Source organism: Bubalus kerabau, chromosome 6 (genome assembly GCF_029407905.1).
Source record: "Bubalus kerabau isolate K-KA32 ecotype Philippines breed swamp buffalo chromosome 6, PCC_UOA_SB_1v2, whole genome shotgun sequence".
In the NCBI taxonomy this organism is placed as follows: domain Eukaryota; kingdom Metazoa; phylum Chordata; class Mammalia; order Artiodactyla; family Bovidae; genus Bubalus; species Bubalus kerabau.
In genome coordinates, this window is record NC_073629.1 from 112,853,704 (window position 1) to 112,873,707 (window position 20,004).

The window sequence follows — 20,004 nt, forward strand, 5'->3', positions numbered from 1 at the left end:
AATGAGGACTGTGGGTTTCATGTCCTGGATTGCCACAACTCCCTCTCTGCCTCCAGCCCCCTACACAACAGAAAGCAGGACTTGGACCATTTACTGAGCACAGAGTGCCCTGCACCAGGCTAGGGGCTTTACAGAGAAGATCCCGTTGAAATTATCCCAAAACCTATGAGGAAGGCATTGCCAATCCTAACGTTCAGGTGAGGAAAGTGGAGCTAAAAGAGCCTGAGAGATTTGTCTCACGTCACAGACCTGTGGAAAGTTGGGAAGTGGAACTCAAGCGCAGCCCTGACTCCAGAGGCCTCAGCCCTGCAGTCACATCTTTCTGAAACCAAGCACATCAGATTGTTTTCTGTGTCTCTTTGGGAGCTAGTGGGATTTGAGAGCCTGAGCTTAGCTGCACAGCCTGTGCTGCCTCCAGACCCAAAGGTGACCCAGTGCTTCATAGAACTGTTTCTTTTTTCCTTTCTTCTCTTGTCATTCCTTTCCTTCTCCCCCTTTCTTTTCCTTCTCTTCCCTTCTCTTTTCCTTTCTTTTCTTTTCGTTTCTTTGGCTGTCCTAGACTGATTGACTGCTTTGCAGTACCAACTTCCTAACTAGCAGTCGACCTGGCAGCGGTGAAGATGGGAAGGAGGGGGAGAAGCAAGGCGGGGGGTGGAGGGGGGGCGCTGCATGAAGAAGGACCACCTCTGTCTTCCCGCTGCACGCGGTCCCTGACCTTCATCTTGCCATGCAGCTCCCTACTGCAGCCTGCCCAGGGCTCCCCTCCATGGCTTCCTCCTGGGCCAGACCAGCACCCAGCCCGGAGGCTCCATCCACTTTGGCTGCAATGCCGGCTACCGCTTGGTGGGACACAGCATGGCCATTTGTACCCGGCACCCCCAGGGCTACCACCTGTGGAGTGAGGCCATTCCTCTCTGTCAAGGTAAGAAGCTGGTGGGAAAGAGGGGATTGGGTGCTTGGGTCCTACCCACAACTTGAGCTTGTCCCAGGACCAATCACTTCCAAATGTGGGATTACTCATGGATGATTAATTCATTCTTTCAGCAAACATGTATTGAGGATCCATAATGTCTGAAGCCCTAGAGATATACACATGTGTAAAACAAAGCCTCAGTGTTTTCAGAGCAGAGAAGGAGATGGGTTGTTGTTGTGCAGTTGATAAGTCCTGTCCTCTTTGTGACCCCATGGACTACAGCATGCCAGGCTTCCCTGTCCTTCACTCTTCCCTGGGGTTTTCTCAGATTCATGTCCAGTGAGTCAGTGATGCTGTCTAACCATCTCATCCTCCGTCATCCCCTTCTCCTCCCACCTTCAATCTTTCCCAGCATCAGGGTCTTTTCCAGTGAGTCAGCTCTTCCCATCAAGTGGCCAGAGTATTGGAGCTTCACCTTCAGCATCTGTCCTTCCAATGAATATTCAGGACTGATTTCTTTAAGGAGATAGATATGTAGCACAGAAATGCAAGAAGGAAGGAAGTGCTGTATCAGGAGTACAAATGGGGTTGGGGGAGCCCAGGGGTAAGAGGGGACCTACCTGCTCCTTGACAGCTAGGGAATTCCCACAAGAGGGGTCACTTGGGCTCATAGGACAAGAGAAGTCAAGAGCCAGGCACTGGCAAGGAAAGCTTTCTAGGCAATAGCAAGAGCATTTGCAAAACCACAGACAACGAGAGAGATCACAAAATAGGCCACACAACTGATGGTGTCTGAAGCAGCATGCCAGGTAGCAGAAGACGAGCGGCCGGGGGGAGCAGAATGGACAGTGACCACCACCTGTGAGATCAGCAGTGATCAAGCGCCTGATACACACCAGGCAGTTAACATGCATTGCTTTCGGTCATTTGTGGAATTTTGTTTTCTTAAAGCAATATACATTCAGACTAGAGATCTGAAGAAAAAACTATAGATAATGCAAAAGAAAAGTATAAAAGACCTATAACCCCATCAATTGAAATCACCACTTTGAACATTTCCTTTGGTCTTTCATATATTATTGATAAAAATGGCATTATTGGTGTACAAAGCTCTCATATTTTGTTATCATTTATTACATGATTAAATACACTTTGTTATCAATATTTGCAATGATCTGTAGCACTGTAGAAAAACTCACTTGTTCAAGTATCATCCTATTGTTGGTCATTTGAACTTCCATATTTTTTGCTGCTATAAACAGTGCTTCTGTTTAAATCCTTATAATTCTATCCTTGGGGACATCCATATTTATCTCTTTAAAATAAATTCCCAGAAATGAGATTATTGAATCATACCTATATAAAGTCTACAGCTTTTGACACTCCTTGCTACCCAGAAAGCTTTTCTTCTTTTATAATTCCACTGCAGCATGTTGTCTCTCCTCCCACATTCTCAGTGTTGTGTACTGCATTATAAAAAAGAAAGAAGAAAAAATTTACCAGTCATCTTCACGGTCCCATCACTTCATGGCAAATAGATGGGGAAAAGGTGGAAATAGTGACATATTTTATTTTCCTGGGCTCCAGAATCACTGCAGACAGTGATTGCAACCATGAAATTAAAAGATGCTTGCTCCTTGGAAGGAAAGCTATGACAAACATAGATAGCATATGGTTGTCTCTGATTTTTCCCAGAAAGCAGAGACATTACTTTACCAACAAAGGTCTGTAGAGCCAAAGCTATGCTTTACCAAAGTACTCATGTGCAGGTATGAAAGTTGGACCATAAATAAGGCTGAGTGCTGAAGAATTGGTACCTCCAAATTGTGGTGTTGGAGAAGACTCTTGAGAGTCCCTTGGACTGGAAGGAAATCAAACCAGTGAGTCCTAAAGAAAATCAACCCTGAATATTCATTGGAAGGAGTGATGCTGAAGCTGAAGCTCCAATACTTTGGCCACCTGATACGAAGAGCCAATTCATTAGGAAAGACACTGATACTGGGAAAGACTGAAGGCAAAAGGAGAAGGGGGCAGCAGAGGATGAGATGATGAGATAGCATCACTGACTCAATGGACATGAATCAGAAAACTCCAGGAGATAAGGAGGGACAAGGAAGCCTGGCGTGCTGCAGTCCATGGGGTTACAAAGAGTAGGACACGATTTAGTGACTGAACAACAACTTGTTGATGCTAGGAGAATGTTGCTCTTTATTGAGCAATGGGGGAGGTTTCACTGATGCATAGGGTGGATCACTGTGCACGCTAATGGGGAGGGAGAGAGGAAGCCAAGGGGCTGAGAAAATTTTTAAGTTTTTCTTGTCATAAAATATGAATTTTATTTCACAACCTAAAAGTTGAGAATTATGTTTTATACAGCAGACTTAGGCTCAAAAGACAGCCTTTCAGATAGCTCTGAGGAGCTGTTCTGAAGAGGCAAGGGAGGAGCCAGGATATATATGAGTTTTTGCAATAAAAACCAGGTAGTCAGAACATCAAAAGATTACTGTTAATTAAAGAAAACCAAGCACCCCAGGTTAATAAATTTAGCGTTCTTTTATATATGTGCATGCTTGGTTGCGTCTGACTCTTTGTGACCCATGGATGTAGCCTGCCAGACTCCTCCGTCCATGGAATTTTCCAAGCAAGAAAAACAGAATGGGTTGCCATTTCCTATTCCAGGGTATCTCCCTGACCCAGGGATTGCACCTGCCTCTTGTGTCTCCTGCATTGGCAGGTGGAGGAAGCCCTTCTGTATATGGGAAGATGCAGAAGTCAGGGCTCATTGAAGTCATTCCTTTGATATGCACCTTAGCTATCTAGGGCCAGCATCCTCTTCTTTCCCATCCTGAATCCCCTCAGGGTGCACTGCTGGGGTGGCTGCAGGGGCAGAGGGGTCAGCCTATTTGTCTCCATCTTGAGTTTCCTCAGAGCCCACCCCTGGGGGTGACTGTAGGGGAGGAGTGGACGACTTGAGGGCTGCAACATCCTGTGTTTCCTGATATATGGCAGGCAGCCATACCTTTGTCTCCAGTTGCCACTCCTTTTTAATGCTTATTTTGTTGATGGTGTTTTTAACTTAAAAGGGCCCTTCCTTGCTCACTCTCAGCTTGTTCTCTTTTCAAAGCACTCTTATGTCACCTTGACTTTCTCAGTAGCTCTCTAGGGCCAGCATCCTGTTCTCTCCCGTCATGGATCCCCTCACGGTGCACTGCTGGGGAGGCTGCAGTGGCTGAGGGGCCGGCCCATTGCTCTCCATCCTGAGCTCCCTCTGGAGCATCTGATCCTGCTAATCAGGGGTCTAAAGACTGTAAGTCTTCTGTTACCTGAGGGGGCGGCCCGTTGCTCTCCATCCTGAGCTCCCTCTAGAGCACCAGATCCTGCTAATCAGAGGCTTAAAGACTGTAAGTCTTCTGTTACCTGAGTTAGCTCTTTTTCCTAAAGGAGCCTTTTCTATTATTAATCTTATCTTTGTTTATCTCTTTCATGCTGCTGGCTTTCTTCATACGTATAGTGATCTTTGCTCATATTTTAAAGGCAAGGTTGATTTTTCCAGACAAAGATGTGGGTTACCTTTGTTATTGTTATATACAGCCATCCTTGCCCGCTAGGTCTCTCCCATGAGTAAGAAGTTGAATTGAAAGCACTAGGTGGCATTTCATGGTGGCTCCAAGGAGCTCTGATTCTTCATGTCTCTGCAGAAAGAATTTGGCGAGAGGCAAAGTGATAGATAAGAAGTGACTTACTAGAATAGCACGCTCGTGAGGCTTACAAGCAGGCAGGTGAGAGGATGCCATGCCCCAAGAACTTAGTGGGCTACAGTTTTATAATGAAAGGGAAAGTGGGGAGGGGAAGAAGATCACCTTCTTCCTCATTCTTGAGTAGATGTCACGTTTCCATCATCAGCTCTTCCTCCGTGGTGAGCAGGGGAGTTTTTTCGTCCTTATATGTTCAAGCCGGGACTGTCATGGCACAATGGAAAGGAGCAAAAAGGCACTCATCTATACTAAAAATGGTAAATCATCTCAGGCTGTAGTATAATGCCGCCTTTTCTTTATATTTTTGTTTTAGTGTGCCCAGAGGAGCATAGCCTTGGAATCATTAACTTCCTGAGCTCACTGGGCAAGATGTGGGTCTCATGCCTCCAGTTGTATTATTTGGGGGCATGCCTTATGCTTCTGTTGCATGGGTTTTTTGCTAAGCAAGCCCACTTGGTTTTGTGGGTAAGCAAACCTGCTTTCTCGAGTGATCACTAACTTATAGGAGCCGCCCATGTGTTTTTCTTTGCTTACAGTCCTCCAGTGGGATTAACCATTTAATCACCTACTTAGTCCCTGAACTGAACTGAACTGAGTCCCTTTTGTTGCTGTTGTTCAGTCGCTAAGCCGTGTCTGACTCTTTGCAACCCCATGGACTGCAGCACACCAGGCTTCCCTGTCCTTCACTATCTCCCGGAGTTTACTCAGTCTTGGGTCCATTCAGTCAGTGATGCCATCCAACCATCTTATCCTCTGTTGCCCCCTTCTCCTTCTGCCCTCAATCATTCTCAGCCTCAGGGTCTTTTACAGTAAGTTGGCTCTTCACATCAGGTGGCCAAACTATAGGAGTTTCAGCTTAAGCATCAGTCCTTCCAGTGAATATTCAGGGTCGATTTCCTTTAGGATAGACTGGTTTAATCTCCTTGCAGTCCTAGGGACTCTCAAGAGTCTTCTCCAGCGCCACAATTTGAAAGTATCGATTCTTTGGTACGCAGCCTTTTTTATGGTCCAACTCTCAATCCATACGCAGTGCTGGAAAAACCACAGCTTTGACGATATGGACCTTTGTCAGCAAAGTGATGTTTCTACTTTTCAATACTCTATGTTTGTCATAGCTTTTCTCCCAAGGAGCAATCGTCTTTTAATTTCATGGCTACAATCACTGTCTGCAGAAAATAAAGACATATAATCTGTCACTGCTTCCACGTTTTCCCCATCTATTTGCCATTGAGTTGATGGGACCAGATGCCATGATCTTAGTTTTTTGAATGTTGAGTTTTAAGCCTGCCTTTTCACTCTTTTCTTTCACCCTCATCAAGAGGCTTCTAGTTCCTCTTTGTTTTCTGTCATTAAAGTAGTATCATCTACACATCTGAGGTTGTTTATATTTCTCCCAGCAGTCTTGATTCCAGCTTGTGAGTCATCCAGCCTAGCATTTCACATGATATACTCTGCACATAAGTTAATTAAGTAGGGTAACAATATACCTTGTCATAGGCTATATGAGCCTAGTTGTATTCCTTTCCCAATTTTGAAACAGTGCATTGTTCCATGTCTGGTTCTAACTGTTGCTTCTTGACCCGCATGTAGATTTCTCAGGAGCAGGTGAAGTGGTCTGGTATTCCCATCTCTCTAAGAATTTTCCACAGTTGTGATCCACACAGTCAAAGGCTTTTAGCATAGTCAATGTCTCTTTACTCTGTCCCTATCAAACTGAGTATATGGCAGAGATAAGCAGGCAGAGGGTCAGCCTTGAGGGTGGGAGCCTTTATATCTAAGAATTAAAAAAGCTTACTCTGGGACACCTGCTCCTACTTGAGCATCCCCAATTCTCTTAAAGAGGTTCTTTTCTTTTTCTTCCTTCCTTCCTTTCTTTTTGTTTTCTTGAAAGTGAAGTCGCTCAGTCGTGTCCGACTCTTCGCAGCCCCATGGACTGTAGCCTACCAGGCTCCTCTGTCCATGGGATTTTCCAGGCAAGAATACTGGAGTGGGTTGCCATTTCCTTCTCCAGGGGATCTTCCCAACCCAGGGATCAAACCTGGGTCTCCTGCATTGTAGGAAGATGCTTTACCATCTGAGCCACAGTTTGGAAAATGGCTGCCTGGCTGCCTCTCCACTGTATTTGTGTGGAGGGATGGAGAATTGTTCTCACCTCATAGCTCCCTCCTGTATATATTTTGTGCTGCAGCTTCTCAACTCCATTTAATCCATCGACACATTTCTATCTGCATTTCATCTTCCAAAGTTTCTTTTTCCATCTCCTCTGCTGATTATCTTCCCATTTCTTCTTTGTTATGAGGCTTTTCCCTTTTATTAGTCTTTACTATCATTCTACTAGGGCCTCAAGGGAGAGGGAAAATAAAAATATGTTCTCAGAACACCATCTTGAAGCAGACAGGCTCATGACATTTTTCTCCTCTGCCAGCTCTTTCCTGTGGGCTTCCTGAGGCCCCCAAGAATGGAATGGTGTTTGGCAAAGAGTACACAGTGGGGACCAAGGCTGTATACAGCTGCAGTGAAGGCTACCATCTCCAGGCAGGTGCTGAAGCCACAGCAGAGTGTCTGGAGACAGGCCTGTGGAGCAATCGCAATGTACCCCCCCAGTGTGTCCGTGAGTCCTTGGGTAGGGGAGGTGGGTATGTCGGGGGGACTGGGTAAGCAGCTGAAAGGATTCCTGCAAGGAGTGAGCGAAATAGGAAAAACATGCCCTTAGAGGCTGGGACTCAGATCTGAGACAAGTGGATATCTCCATCTACCAACTTGGGTTCCCATTTGAAATTGCTTCAAAACATCGACAGACCATTGTTCCCTGAGATGTATCCATAAACCACAGAACCTCAGGATGACTGGTCCACTTACTCTTAGATGGAAAAAGTATTATAAAATCAATGTGAATGTCCTTTGATCACAAGACTCTAAAACAACAGAACGAGTGAGTGATAGTCGCTCAGTCGTGTCTGACTCTTTGTGACCCCTTGGACTGTAGCCTGCCAGACTCCTCTGTCCATGGACTTCTCCAGGCAAGAATATTGGAGTGGGTTGCCACTTCCTTCTCCAAAAAAACAGAGGTACTGTTCAGTTTGAAGGCCAGTGGGCAGCCTAATGGGTTATATCCAGTCTGATGATACAAGGTTTTTTGTTTTGGTTTTGGTTTGGCTCTTTGGCCTGTGCGGTGCTTTATAAAAATATTTTGTAACCTTATGGCCAATTCATGTTGATGTATGGTGAAAAGCATCACAATATTGCAATTACCCTATGATTAAAAATAAAATAAATAGTTAGAATTTATTTCTAACATTTTTAAGTCAGAAGACTTTTACATAAAAATCCTATTTCTAGCTTTCCTTGGAAAAGGTAGATCTGACCACCTGGAATTTGCAGTCTCACATCCACAATCAAAACCAACACAGTGCCACCTCCCCCCTATTTTTTTTTCTAATTTGGCAGATCTGCCACCCCAGTCGTGTGCCACATTCCCCACCCAGCTCACTTCATTCATAGACCACATCTGCCTGGGGACTGAATGTTCTGAGAGTCATCATGACTGCACTATGGTCCCCCAGTCCCCAACGCTGGGCTCTCGCCAGTGTCGTCCGTAATTAATGAATGAATCCTCCTTTCTGCTTTGTACCTCCCCAGCTGTGACCTGTCCTGACATCAGCAGCATCAGTGTGGAACACGGTCGATGGAGGCTCATCTTCGAGACGCAGTACCAGTTCCAGGCCCAGCTGATGCTCATCTGTGACCCTGGCTACTACTACACCGGCCAGAGGGTCATCCACTGCCAGGCCAATGGCAAATGGAGCCTTGACAACTCTATGCCCACCTGCCAAAGTAAGCCCAGGAGGAAAGGGTGGGCAAGTTTGGCACAGTGCCTCCAACTCCAACTGTCTCATAACATGGGCTGAATTGGGGAGGGGGAAGAGTGGGGTATAGCCAGGGATTGCAGTGAACCTCTTTTTGAACACTCACCTAGAACCAGGAGCTGGGGAGAGGCCTACTCCTTTAAGGAAGCACTTCTCAGCATCTTGTCATCTTATTAAAAAGCTGCCTCTGTCCAGGTGAGCATCCACTAATTCATTTATTCAACCTTCATGCCAGGTAGTATAGAGGTATGAGGATAAAAGCTTGTGGTTCCTGCCCACCAGGAGCTTAGAGTCTACTGGAGAGGCAGACAAATAAAGAAGCAAGGATACCAAAGTGTGATGAGACCTATAATGGAAGTGTGTGTAGGAGGAATGAACAGAGTGCAAGGGACAGGCCACCTAAGCGTGCCTGTGCCTCCTCCATTGTGCATTGCTTTTCTTTGGTTCTTTGAGATAGTTTCAGAGGTCACGGTCTCTGGGAAGTGACTCTAAGATGGAGATTTGTTAGGCAGTGCTCTTGGGATCACCATCTGAGGAAGGGAAGGAGAGGGAAGGACGAGGAGGGAAGAGGAAAGGAATGGGAAGGGGAGGGGAGGAAGTAGGACTGGGAAGATGGAGAAGGTGGCCTCTGATGATGATGGTGATGCTTCAGCTGACCCAGCTAAGAGCTCTGAATCTGGGCAGCCCTTCAGAATTGCCACAAGTTAAGGCAGGGGGCTTTATACCTCCACACTTACCAAACCCTGGGTTCCAGCTGCCCGAGGAAGAGAGCATGACCTTAGATGTGAGGACTGCCAGCAGCTACAATCTGGGGAAAGAAGCCCTTCAGTCCTCAAGGGGGCTCTGAGTGGGTCAGCACAGCGCCCACCCATAGGGATATACTGATGCTATTTACTCAGTCAGAAGGGTGTGTTAGAGGAAGTAAATGTTTGTGAAGGGATGGAAGAACATCACTTGTCAGTGCTCAAGGGCATCTTTGAGACTGGGTGTGAGGAGTGGAATCTTCCCAACACCCATGATGCAAGACACTGTGGCCTTTGTTCGTCCAAGCGCAGACTCGGCCGTGTATTCTGACCGAGTAGAGGTCACAAGCATGGGCCGGCTTCATTACAAGCAGGGGCTTAGGTCTCCGTGCAGCCAGTGGTGTCTGCAGCGCTCTGTGGAGCAGGACTGTGAGGCTGCTGCTCGGCTCAGCAGAGAGGACAGGGGGAGCGCCCACTGCCCGCCCTGGACACCGAGGAGCACACCACAGATCTGGACATTTTAAAAGCTCCTCGGGGGTGCTTCTGGTGACAGCCCTGTTGAGAATCATGGGTGCAGTGTAACAGTGCACAACAGTCACCGTGGTGACCCATATTCTGGTCATGAGTCCCAATAGAGCAGGTTGAACCGATCTTCCTTTTGTCGCCATTCTTGCTAATGAGAAGCAGCACATGACCCATCTCTCGGGACTGGCTTCCTGAGCATTCTGTGGTCTTTGTAGTCATCTCCTGTGGAGAGCTCCCCGTCCCGCCCAATGGGCATCGCATCGGAACCCTGTCTGTCTATGGGGCAACAGCCATCTTCTCCTGCAACTCCGGGTACACGCTGGTGGGCTCCAGGGTGCGGGAGTGCATGGCCAACGGGCTCTGGAGTGGCTCTGAAGTCCGCTGCCTGGGTAAGTGACCACCCCGGGGCCTCTCCTGTCCATTTTTCCCTTTCCAGTACAAGTTAGATCTTTCCAAAGCTGAATCCCAATTTTTGCACAGTACTATTTTACCTATGGTCATAAAATGCTTAATCTAAACTCTAGCTATTGGGTATTTCAATTCAGTTCAGTCACTCAATCATGTCTGACTCTTTGCAACCCCATGAACCACAGCACACCAGGCTTCCCTGTCCATCGCCACCTCCCAGAGTCTATCCAAACTCATGTCCATTGAGTTGGTGATGCCATCCAACCATCTCATCCTCTATCGTCCCCTTCTCCTCCTGCCCTCAGTCTTTTCCAGCATCAGGGTCTTTTCAAATGAGTCAGATACTATTTACCATAACCAAAATGTTGAACTAGCTTCCCTTGGAGCATCCAAAAGAATGAGAAGAACTTCAGGTCTGATGAGACAAACCACTGAGGGGCTTTCATTCTGATCAAAAAAGATACTCCCTTCTTAGTGGCTCTTGTATGATGGGTGAAGTTCCAGTCTTTACCTCCAGGGAAACTTACAGAGACACATCCCTGCAACACATCTAAAATACCATTTATATTATATATTAGCAAATTTTTGGAGAATAAAATGGCAACCCACTCCAGTATTCTTGCCAGGAGAATCCCATGGACAGAGGAGTCTGGCAGACTACAGTCCATGGGGTCACAAAGAGTCAGACATGACTGAGCGACTACACACACAGCAAATGTTACATATATAAATATTTTACAAAAATACAGTATTATATGTGCTATATTATATAATATATAAGTATTTTTTGCCATTAGCTCATTTCATGACAAAAATATGTCAATGTAGGACAAAAGCATAAAAACTTACCCAGCTTACAAAAGTCAAAGTTGCCATTTCTCCCATGGGCAATCCATTCCCTGCCTAAACCTTAGATGCTAAAGTTGTCTCTTCTCTTACTCCTTTCTTGGATCCTGCAAAGCCAAAGGAGGGTCCCAGCTACACAGACCCAGCAACATAGATTGGATGGTCTGTTCTCAAGTGAACAGCTCTGTGTGAAGTGAACGCTCTCCCTCTGTCTCAGGCCTCTGTTAGAGACACACACATGAGTTATGTCTACACAGAACCGAACAAACGCTAGTGGAAACACTAGGAATATACTCCACCCAAATCCCATTTACTGAAAATAACTCACCTAAGTTTATATTGTCTGTGTTCCTTGCCACTCAAGGAGAAAGAAGGATGAATTTAACCAAGCCACCTGTCCTCACTTGGTAATTTTCAACACAATCAAGCTTTCAGTGCCTTAGTGTAGGCCACAGTGCCCTCTGTATAGTAGATGCTCTAGAAATGCTGGTTGATGAGAAAAAGAGGGGGTGATCCCAGAGGCAGGGCCATAAGAGTGATCATTTCTCATCCATGAACAGACCCAGTAACTAAAGTTCAAGATGGCCATCTATTTGGAGTGCAACCTTGGGATTTGTTTTTAATGTCCAGCTCTTTTCTGGGCTTAAAAAAATATTTTAATTGGAGTATAACTGCTTTACAATATTGTCTTTCTGCTGTACAACAATGTGAATCAGCTATATGCATACTTGGGATGTGAGATTGCCAAATCTTCCCTGGTAGCTCAGTTGGTAAAGAATCTGCCTGCAGTGCAGGAGACCCCAGTTCAATTCCTGGGGCAGGAAGATCCGCTGGAGAAGGGATAGGCTACCCACTCCAGTATTCTTAGGCTTCCCTTGTGGCTCAGCTGGTAAAGAATCTGCCTGCAGTGTGAAAGACCTGGGTTCAATTCCTGGGTTGGAAACATCCCCTGGAGAAGAGAAAGGGAAAATGCTTCAGTATTCTGGCCTGGAGAATGCCATGGACTGTATAGCCCATGGGGTTGCAAAGAGTCCGACACGACTGAGCAACTTTCACTTTTCACTTTTAATCTTCAACACTATTTCTATCATGTCTAGGATTCCTGAAGTCACTCCTGGATGCCACTGTCAGGGGGAGGAGGGAAAAACAGTGGTCCTTTTCCCCATCGTGCCTGTCTCCCCCTCCCCCGACCAAGCCTCACCTCGTTTTCTGTATGCTCCCGTGCAATTTACTCTCTCTTCCCACATCTCACCAAAGCCGGACACTGCGGGACCCCTGAGCCCATCGTCAACGGGCACATCAACGGGGAGAACTTCAGCTACCGGGGCAGCGTGGTGTACCAGTGCAATGCTGGCTTCCGCCTCATCGGCATGTCCGTGCGCATCTGCCAGCAGGATCATCACTGGTCGGGCAAGACCCCTTTCTGTGTGCGTAAGTATGGTACCCACTCTCCCTAGTCACCAGCTCAGGTGCAAAATGGACTTCCCCTTGCATTGTCTCTATTAGGTTAACTGGAGGATTTTCTGTATTTTGTTCATGTTTTTCAAAGACAATCATTAACATCTATGTTTTCAGTTTTCGCATCATTATTACTTCCACCTCTATTATTTTCTTCCTTGCAATTAACTTTTTGGTTCACTTTTTTGCTTGTGAATTAGAAATCTTATTCGTTTATTTTCAGTCTTTTATTTTTATTGATTATGGATATAAGTATGCAAGGCTATAAAATTTCTTCTGATCACTGCTCTAATTATATCACACGGATTATAAAAATTAGTGTTTTATTATGTCTCAGAAATTCTCTCCTTTTGATATTAATTTCCCCTTTCACTTAGAAGTTTCTTTAAATAAAAGTGTGTGGTTTTTATTTCCAGATGGAAGGGTGTTTTGATTTTTACTTTGGTATTCATTTCTAATTTATTGCACTGTATACAATATTTCTGCTTCATGGAATTTACTGATGCTTCCTTTATGACCTAATATCTGATCAATTGTTATGACTGTTCCATGTGCATTTGAGAGAAAAGGGCATTAGTGTGTAAAGTTTTATATATAATCATAAGATATGCCTTATTGATTTTGTTGTTTATGTCTTAATGTTTGCCTACTTATTTTTTGTCTACCTGACTTGTTTTGTTCTGAGAGGTGTGTTTTAAAGTTTCATATTATTCAGTCAGTTTAGTCGCTCAGTCGTGTCTGACTCTTTGTGACTCCATGGACTGCAGCACGCCAGGCTTCCCTGTCCATCACCAACTCCCAGAGCCTGCTCTAACTCTTGCCCATCGCGTCGGAGATGCCATCCAACTATCTCATCCTCTGTCGTCCCCTTCTCCTCCCCGCCTTCAATCTTTCCCAACATCAGGGTCTTTTCCAATGAGTGGCCAAAGTATTGAAGTTTCAGCTTCAGCATCAGTCCTTCAGATGAATATTCAGGACTGATTTCCTTTAGGATGGACTGATTGGATCTTCTTGCAGTCCAAGGGACTCTCAAGAGTCTTCTCCAACACCACAGTTCAAAAGCATCAATTCTTCAGCCCTCAGCTTTTTTATGGTCCAGCTCTCACATCCATGCATGACCACTGGAAAAACCATAGCTCTGACTAGACAGACCTTTGCTGGCAAAGTAATGTCTCTGCTTTTTAATATGCTGTCTAGGTTGGTCATAGCTTTTCTTCCTAGGAGCAAGCAAGTTTCATGGCTGCAGTCACCATCTGCAGTGATTTTGGAGCCCAGAAAAATAAAGTCTGTCACTGTTCCCATTGTTTCCCCATCTATTTGCCATGAAATGAGGGGACTGGATGCCATGATCTTAGGTTTCTGAATGTTGAGTTTTAAGCCAACTTTTTCACTCCCATCTTTCACTTTCGTCAAGAGACTCTTTAGTTCTTCACTTTCTGCCATAAGGGTGGTTATCATCTGCATATTTGAGGTTATTGATATTTCTCCCAGAAGTCTTGATCCCAGCTTGTGCTTCATCTAGCCCAGCATTTCACATGATGTACTCTGCATACAAGTTTATTAAGCAGGGTGACAACATCACATACTCCTTGACGTATTCCTTTTCTGATTTGGAACCAGTCTATTGTTCCATGTCTGGTTGTAACTGTTGCTTCTTGACCTGCATACAGATTTCTCAGGAGGCAGGTAAGGTGGTTTGGTATTCCCATCTCTTTCAGAATTTTCCAGTTTGTTGTGATCCACACAGTAGCTTTGGCATAGTCAAAAAAGCAGAAGTCTATGTTTTTCTGAAACTCTCTCGCTTTTTCGATGATCCAACAGATGTTGGCAATTTGATCTCTGGTTCCTCTGCCTTTTCTAAATCCAGCTTAAACATCTGGAAGTTCACAGTTCACGTACTGTTGAAGCCATGGTTCACATACTGTTGAAGCCTGGCTTCATATTAGTGTTCTTCTATTTACTTTTCCTTGTATTTCCCATAGTTTGTGTTATGTATGGATAATTGCCATGTTACTTGGCACATAGATATTCATAACTGTTATATCTACATTGAAAATTGTGGGTTTAGCCTTTAAAAATGTCTTCATTATCACTTTAATATTTTCTAGTGTGAACTGTACTGTACCTAATACCATTAGGCTTACACTCCTTACTTTCATCCTTCTCCCATTTCCCTGGTATGCCTTTAACCATCCCTTTATTTTAGCCTTTCTGAATCACTCAAATTAGATGGGCCTCTCGTATATATCATAGAGTTGGACCTTGCCTTCTGAGTCCATTTGAAAATCCTTTTCTCTTAATAGGCTAGTCAAATTCATTCACATATATTATTATTTATATGTTTGGCTTTAATTTTGTTTAATTATTATGTATAAAATATCATACACAATATTTTTTCTCTGCTTTTTTTTTGCTTTGCTTTGCTCTTTTTTTCATTTCTTTTGGTGTTGGTATTCAGAAAAGGTTGTAAACATTTATGTTCTTTCCTGTAGTTGGTGCACTGACATACCAGGGTCATTTTTCCATATGTTCACCTTTAAGATGGGCTTTCTCTTTCTAGCAGTGACTTTGGATCAGTATTCCTCTGCTTCTCTCATCTCTTTTCCATACAGCCTTGCTCTCTGCTAAGCCTTGCAACAGAAGCATGAGAAATAGTTCTGCCCAGGTTTAGTGTTTGTTTTTCTACTTACATGTAATTTAAAGTTTATAGCATTCTCTGTCTTCTAGTTATGCTGCAGGCCTGGGCTTTCTATGGTTTTATTTCTTCTTACTAGTCTGCATTTTTGGATTTAGATGGCCACTGTTATTCTAATTAGCCTGGAAGTAATTTGGAAAATTTTTCACTTTCTAAAGTTCCATAAAGTGAGCCTTTATGTAAAGTACAGTGTTTTGGTCTTAATTTTTGTAAGGCAGGCTTTTGTTTTTAATTCTTCTTCACTTGGCTTTCCCTATATGAGATGGCATAATGAAATAGTGAGACTTAATAAACAATGCATGAAAATTAGTCTTAATAGCTTCTTAAGTACTAGGTTTACAGAAAGCGAGACCTATCTACATTTAATCAGTCTTATAGATGTCTCTAAACAAAATATATTTGGTTTTATCCAGGAAATGAAAATTCAGATGCCTTCAAGAAATTGGCACATTACACATGTGAAAAGGTTTGAGTTACAAGTAATAGAGAATGCTGGATTCTGAATTCATGGAAGATGTCTGCCGAACCTAAGATACTTAATTTTGTGCCTGGTCCATACAGAAAGGCAGCAGAGTCAAGCAGGTGGACCTTGCACCCTGGACCTGGCTTGCCTGGGTTCCAGTTCCAGGTCTTCCACGACATAGCATGTTGCTGCGTGATGTTAGATGAGGTAGTTTATCTCACTAGGTCTGTTTCCTCACTCATGAAAAGCAGGTACCTCAGAGACTATTGAGAGGATTACATAAGAGAATACATGTGAAATGGTCAGAGGCTGCTGTTGCTATTGTGAAGAGGACCGTGATGGTGGTGTGGTGGGTAATGTACCACCACCCTGCTACATCACTGAATCCAAGATCTTTTGTACCAAGTTCCATTCTCTCCTGAAGCACAGAGATTTAAGAAGTACCTGGGGTAGGAAGGCAAGAGTAACAGGACACTTACAAGCAATTGCTCGGTGGCAGGTACCACGTTAGATGCCGTCACCTATGAATTCAAGGTTTACAATATCAACCAGACTCAGAACCTTCCAGCTGCCTGTCTCCACTTCCTCAGTCAGCGACCTTGTCTATTGCCCACACAGCTGTTTCATAATCTCACCTACTTCCTGAAGACCCATAGTCCACCTACTCAGAGACACATTTGCTATATTTTCAGCAGATAGTTAAAACACATAGTGAGGATGGCCTGAAAGCAGAGAAGCCAGGTTCAGAACTCAGATGGGTCACTTAGAAACTGTGCCCCTTGGACAAGTGCCCAGGCCCCCCTGAACCTCTTTTTTCCTGAAAGGATAATGATGATGCCTACCTCATGGGGTTGTAAGGATTAAGTGCAATAAAGCATGCAGACCCCCATAATTCTTAGCTAATGATATAATCTCACTTTCTACTGTGCAGAGAGAACAGAAGCCCTCAGACAATAACCCCTTCTGCTTCCTGCTTCCCCTCCCACATGTCCATCTGTCCTTCTCCACCTTCACCCTTGACCCTTACCTCCTATCAAGAAGTCTCTCCAAGCCCAAGCTAATCACTCCATGAGTCTCTGGATCACCTTCCCTTCTGCCTTCTTCATGAGCTTAGTCTGTTTTCAGTTCTCTTCTCTGAACTACGCACCTTCCTTTTCCTTGGCCTAGAAGACTGAATCCAGCAGATCTTTCCTTAGCACCTACTTTGTGCCAGGCGTGTGTATGGTGTTGTGCATAAAGATGAGTTGAATGTGCCATGATCTCGGCCCTCAGGAAATTTGGGTCTGCTGGCACATGTGTTCAAGGTCTAGTTAAGAGCCCCAGCCCAGCAGGACCCCTCCTTTCTTTCCCATCGGTGTATTCCCCTTCTCCCCTTGTGTCTGAGTCCATCAGGGCTCTCCAGAGAAACAGAGCTCCCTGGGACATCTGATAAGTCATGAACTGTCCCCATGGGCCTGTGACACTCCCACCTCCTGTGAATTTTGCTGACCACCCCTCTATGTCCTGTGCTGGCATTTCGGTCAATCTGCAATTCAAAAGCTGTTACTGCTCCCAAAGGTTTAGCCCTCAGCCCTCTCCTCTAACTTTATACAAGTGGTATTTTAGCCTTTGGGGAGGCAGGTCATGACCCTTTGTAAGTCTGGTGAGAACAATGCATCTTCTCCCAAGCTGATCAGAAACATCCCATATTTTGCATATAATTAGCTTCCCTCCACTCTCTCACCACTTCACTGACTTGGAAAATCCTGCTCAGCCTTGAGACCCAGCTGAGGGTATGCCACATTCTCTGGGGACCCTCCTTAACCACTCCCTCCTGGGTGGAGGGTAGGTGCCCATCCCGGAAGCCTGCTTCAGCACCAGCCACAGTGATGTGACAGTCTGCACCCCTACCTGCTCTCCTGCTAGGCTGAGAAATGGAGCTCCCGAGCTCCTCGCGTTTCATCAATATGCATACCAGTGTGCCTTGCACTTAGAAGGCATCCAGTAAATATTTAATGAAGAGCAGAAGTATGGATCTGTTTTCAAAGCAACCCTGTTCAATGTATATTGAAATTCTTACTTTACAGATATAGGAACTGAGGCTCAGAGTGAGGTGTCCAAAATAAGGAAAGGACACAGCTGAGTTGTAAATCTAGTCTGCTGACCTCCTCATCCATTCTCATCCCACCATGCCAGGCTGTACTGAACCCCTTTAGCCCATTAACAGCCTGTCCCCTGCTCTGCCCAGAGTCAAGACTCTGCTAGAGTCAAGGATACTACTGTTGAGATTTATAAAAGAGAACTGGCCCGGAGAGACAGCAGAGGTGTCCACAGCAAGATCTGGTCCTACTTACTCTTGTTCCCTGACCTCCATCCATACCATTTGGGTTTAGGATGTTGTTGTTTAGTCGCTAAGCTGTATCCAACTCTTTGTGACCCTAGGGACTGTAGCCTGCCACGCTCCTACATCCAAGGGGTTTTTGAGGCAAGAATACAGGAGTGGGTTGCCATTTCCTCCTCTAGGGGATCTTCCCAACCCAGGGATCGAACATGCATCTTATGCATCTCCTGCATTGGCAGAAGGATTCTTTACCACTAAGCCATCTGAGAAGCCCCGGGTTTGGGGTGGGGTCCTCATAAATCCAAGTGTTGGGATAAGAAAGCATTCCTCATGGTTCCTCAGCCTCTCACAGCTGAAAACCCAGAACCAAGGGGGAGGCCTCAAAAGCATCAAGTCGGATTTCAACCCAAAGAGACTAGGTACCAGGCAGGTAGTAAATAGAACCAAGGACTCAGGAGCAGAGCAAAAGCCAGACATCTATCCATTCATGACTCACTCATTTGTTAGTCCACTCTGCAATTTTTTTTTCACTCTGCAATTACTTATCAAGGTCTTCCTGTATGTCCCTGGTGGCTCAGTGGTAACGAATCCACCTGCCAATGCAGGAGACACAAGTTTGATCCCTGAGTCTGGAAGATCCCCTGGAGAATGAAATGGCAACCTACTCCAATATTCTTGCCTGGGAAATCCCATGGACTTCTTGCAATATTCTTACCTGGGAAATACCATGTAGTTGAAGCCTGGACAACTACAGTCCATGGGTTCACAAAAGAGCTGGACACAACTTAGCATCTTAACAACAACTTCCTGTATGTCAGGCACCAGGTCCAGACACAGAAGATACAGCAAGGAAGGGGATAGAGTCCCTGCCCCAGGGAGCTTCCATTCAGGTGGAGAAAGACTAGCAGTGAGTAAGGAAGTGCGCTCAGAGTGGGTGAATTGCTGTACAGAAAAGCAAGCGGGGCAAGAAGGTTCGGCGGTGCCGGGTGGCCGTTTATCTGGCTGTAATGGCAAGTCTCGCTGCTATGGTGGCATTTGAAGGGACACCTGAGGATATGAGGGCAGAGGCCAAGGAATGTTTCAGCCAAGAGGAAGCTAGTCCAAGGCTCTGGGGCAGGACCTTTGTTTAGTACATTCAAGAAAAGTCGAAGAGACCAGTGCCACTGTGGAGTGAACTCCACTCCTGAGAGGAGGAGGTGAGCCTGAGCCCTGTAAGCACCAAAGCGTTCTCCCTCTTCCCTGCCCAGGGCTGAACAAGTTACACGGTGAAACAGAGTCATGGGTGGACACCAAAATACCACCTTTATTCCTGATAAAGTTTCAGCTGGAGCCGTAGCTTAAAGTGAGAGCCAAATGGAACTTGCTAAATAAACCCCAGGAGGGGTGGTTTCACACACAGTCAGAGCAGCACTGCCCTGGGTTGGGCGTGACTCCATTGTAGGGGGAGGGGAAGGCAGGGGAGAACCTGCCTCTGCTGGAGGGCTGGGGGGAGCATCACTGCCTGCAGGTGCCCATCTCAAGAGGAGGAAGGCAGGGCTGAGCCTTCATCCTTCCCAAACTGCACAGAGGGGCTGCTTCCAGTTACCCCAAGCAGGATAGAGAAGAGAACACAGGGAAAGGCCAGGAAGTCCATGAGCTGAAGTCCCTTCACATGGAAGGAGTAGGGGAGGGACTGTGCCCTCCTAAGAACTCCTATGCCTGCTGGTCTGTCGGGGTGACCAGTCCCTCCGCACAGGCGTGGTTTGTACTGACTCTGGCTCCATCAAGACTGGCCCAGGAACTTAGGCTGGTCAGACTCCTCGGAAGGGTAGTCACCAGGGTATCTGGCAAAGAATGGAGATGAGTAGCCAAACGGATCAGGAGAGGAACTGAGGCAGGACCAGCTGCCTGGGTGAAGGAGAAGGATGATATGCCCTAATGCCCTATGGTCCTTGAACGACTTCTCTCAAGTGGTCCACGCTGTGGACACGCCTTCAAGGAAAAGGGACTCTCCCTATGCTGACTTCACGAAA

The 20,004-nt window shown here is 45.6% G+C and overlaps 1 protein-coding gene across 2 annotated transcripts in view; it reads left to right on the plus strand.

The window, feature by feature from the left end:
* CSMD2 (CUB and Sushi multiple domains 2) overlaps positions 1–20,004 on the plus strand; it is a 683,179-nt gene that overhangs the window by 617,883 nt on the left and 45,292 nt on the right. The window contains exons 49-54 of one of the 2 annotated variants that reach the window (XM_055586466.1): positions 734–922; positions 7,094–7,279; positions 8,308–8,502; positions 10,018–10,191; positions 11,189–11,222; positions 12,252–12,487. In XM_055586466.1, coding sequence (XP_055442441.1) covers positions 734–922; positions 7,094–7,279; positions 8,308–8,502; positions 10,018–10,191; positions 11,189–11,222; positions 12,252–12,487 — 1,014 coding nt within the window. The remainder of the gene's footprint in view (positions 1–733; positions 923–7,093; positions 7,280–8,307; positions 8,503–10,017; positions 10,192–11,188; positions 11,223–12,251; positions 12,488–20,004) is intronic. The other variant, XM_055586467.1, reaches the window with a different exon arrangement.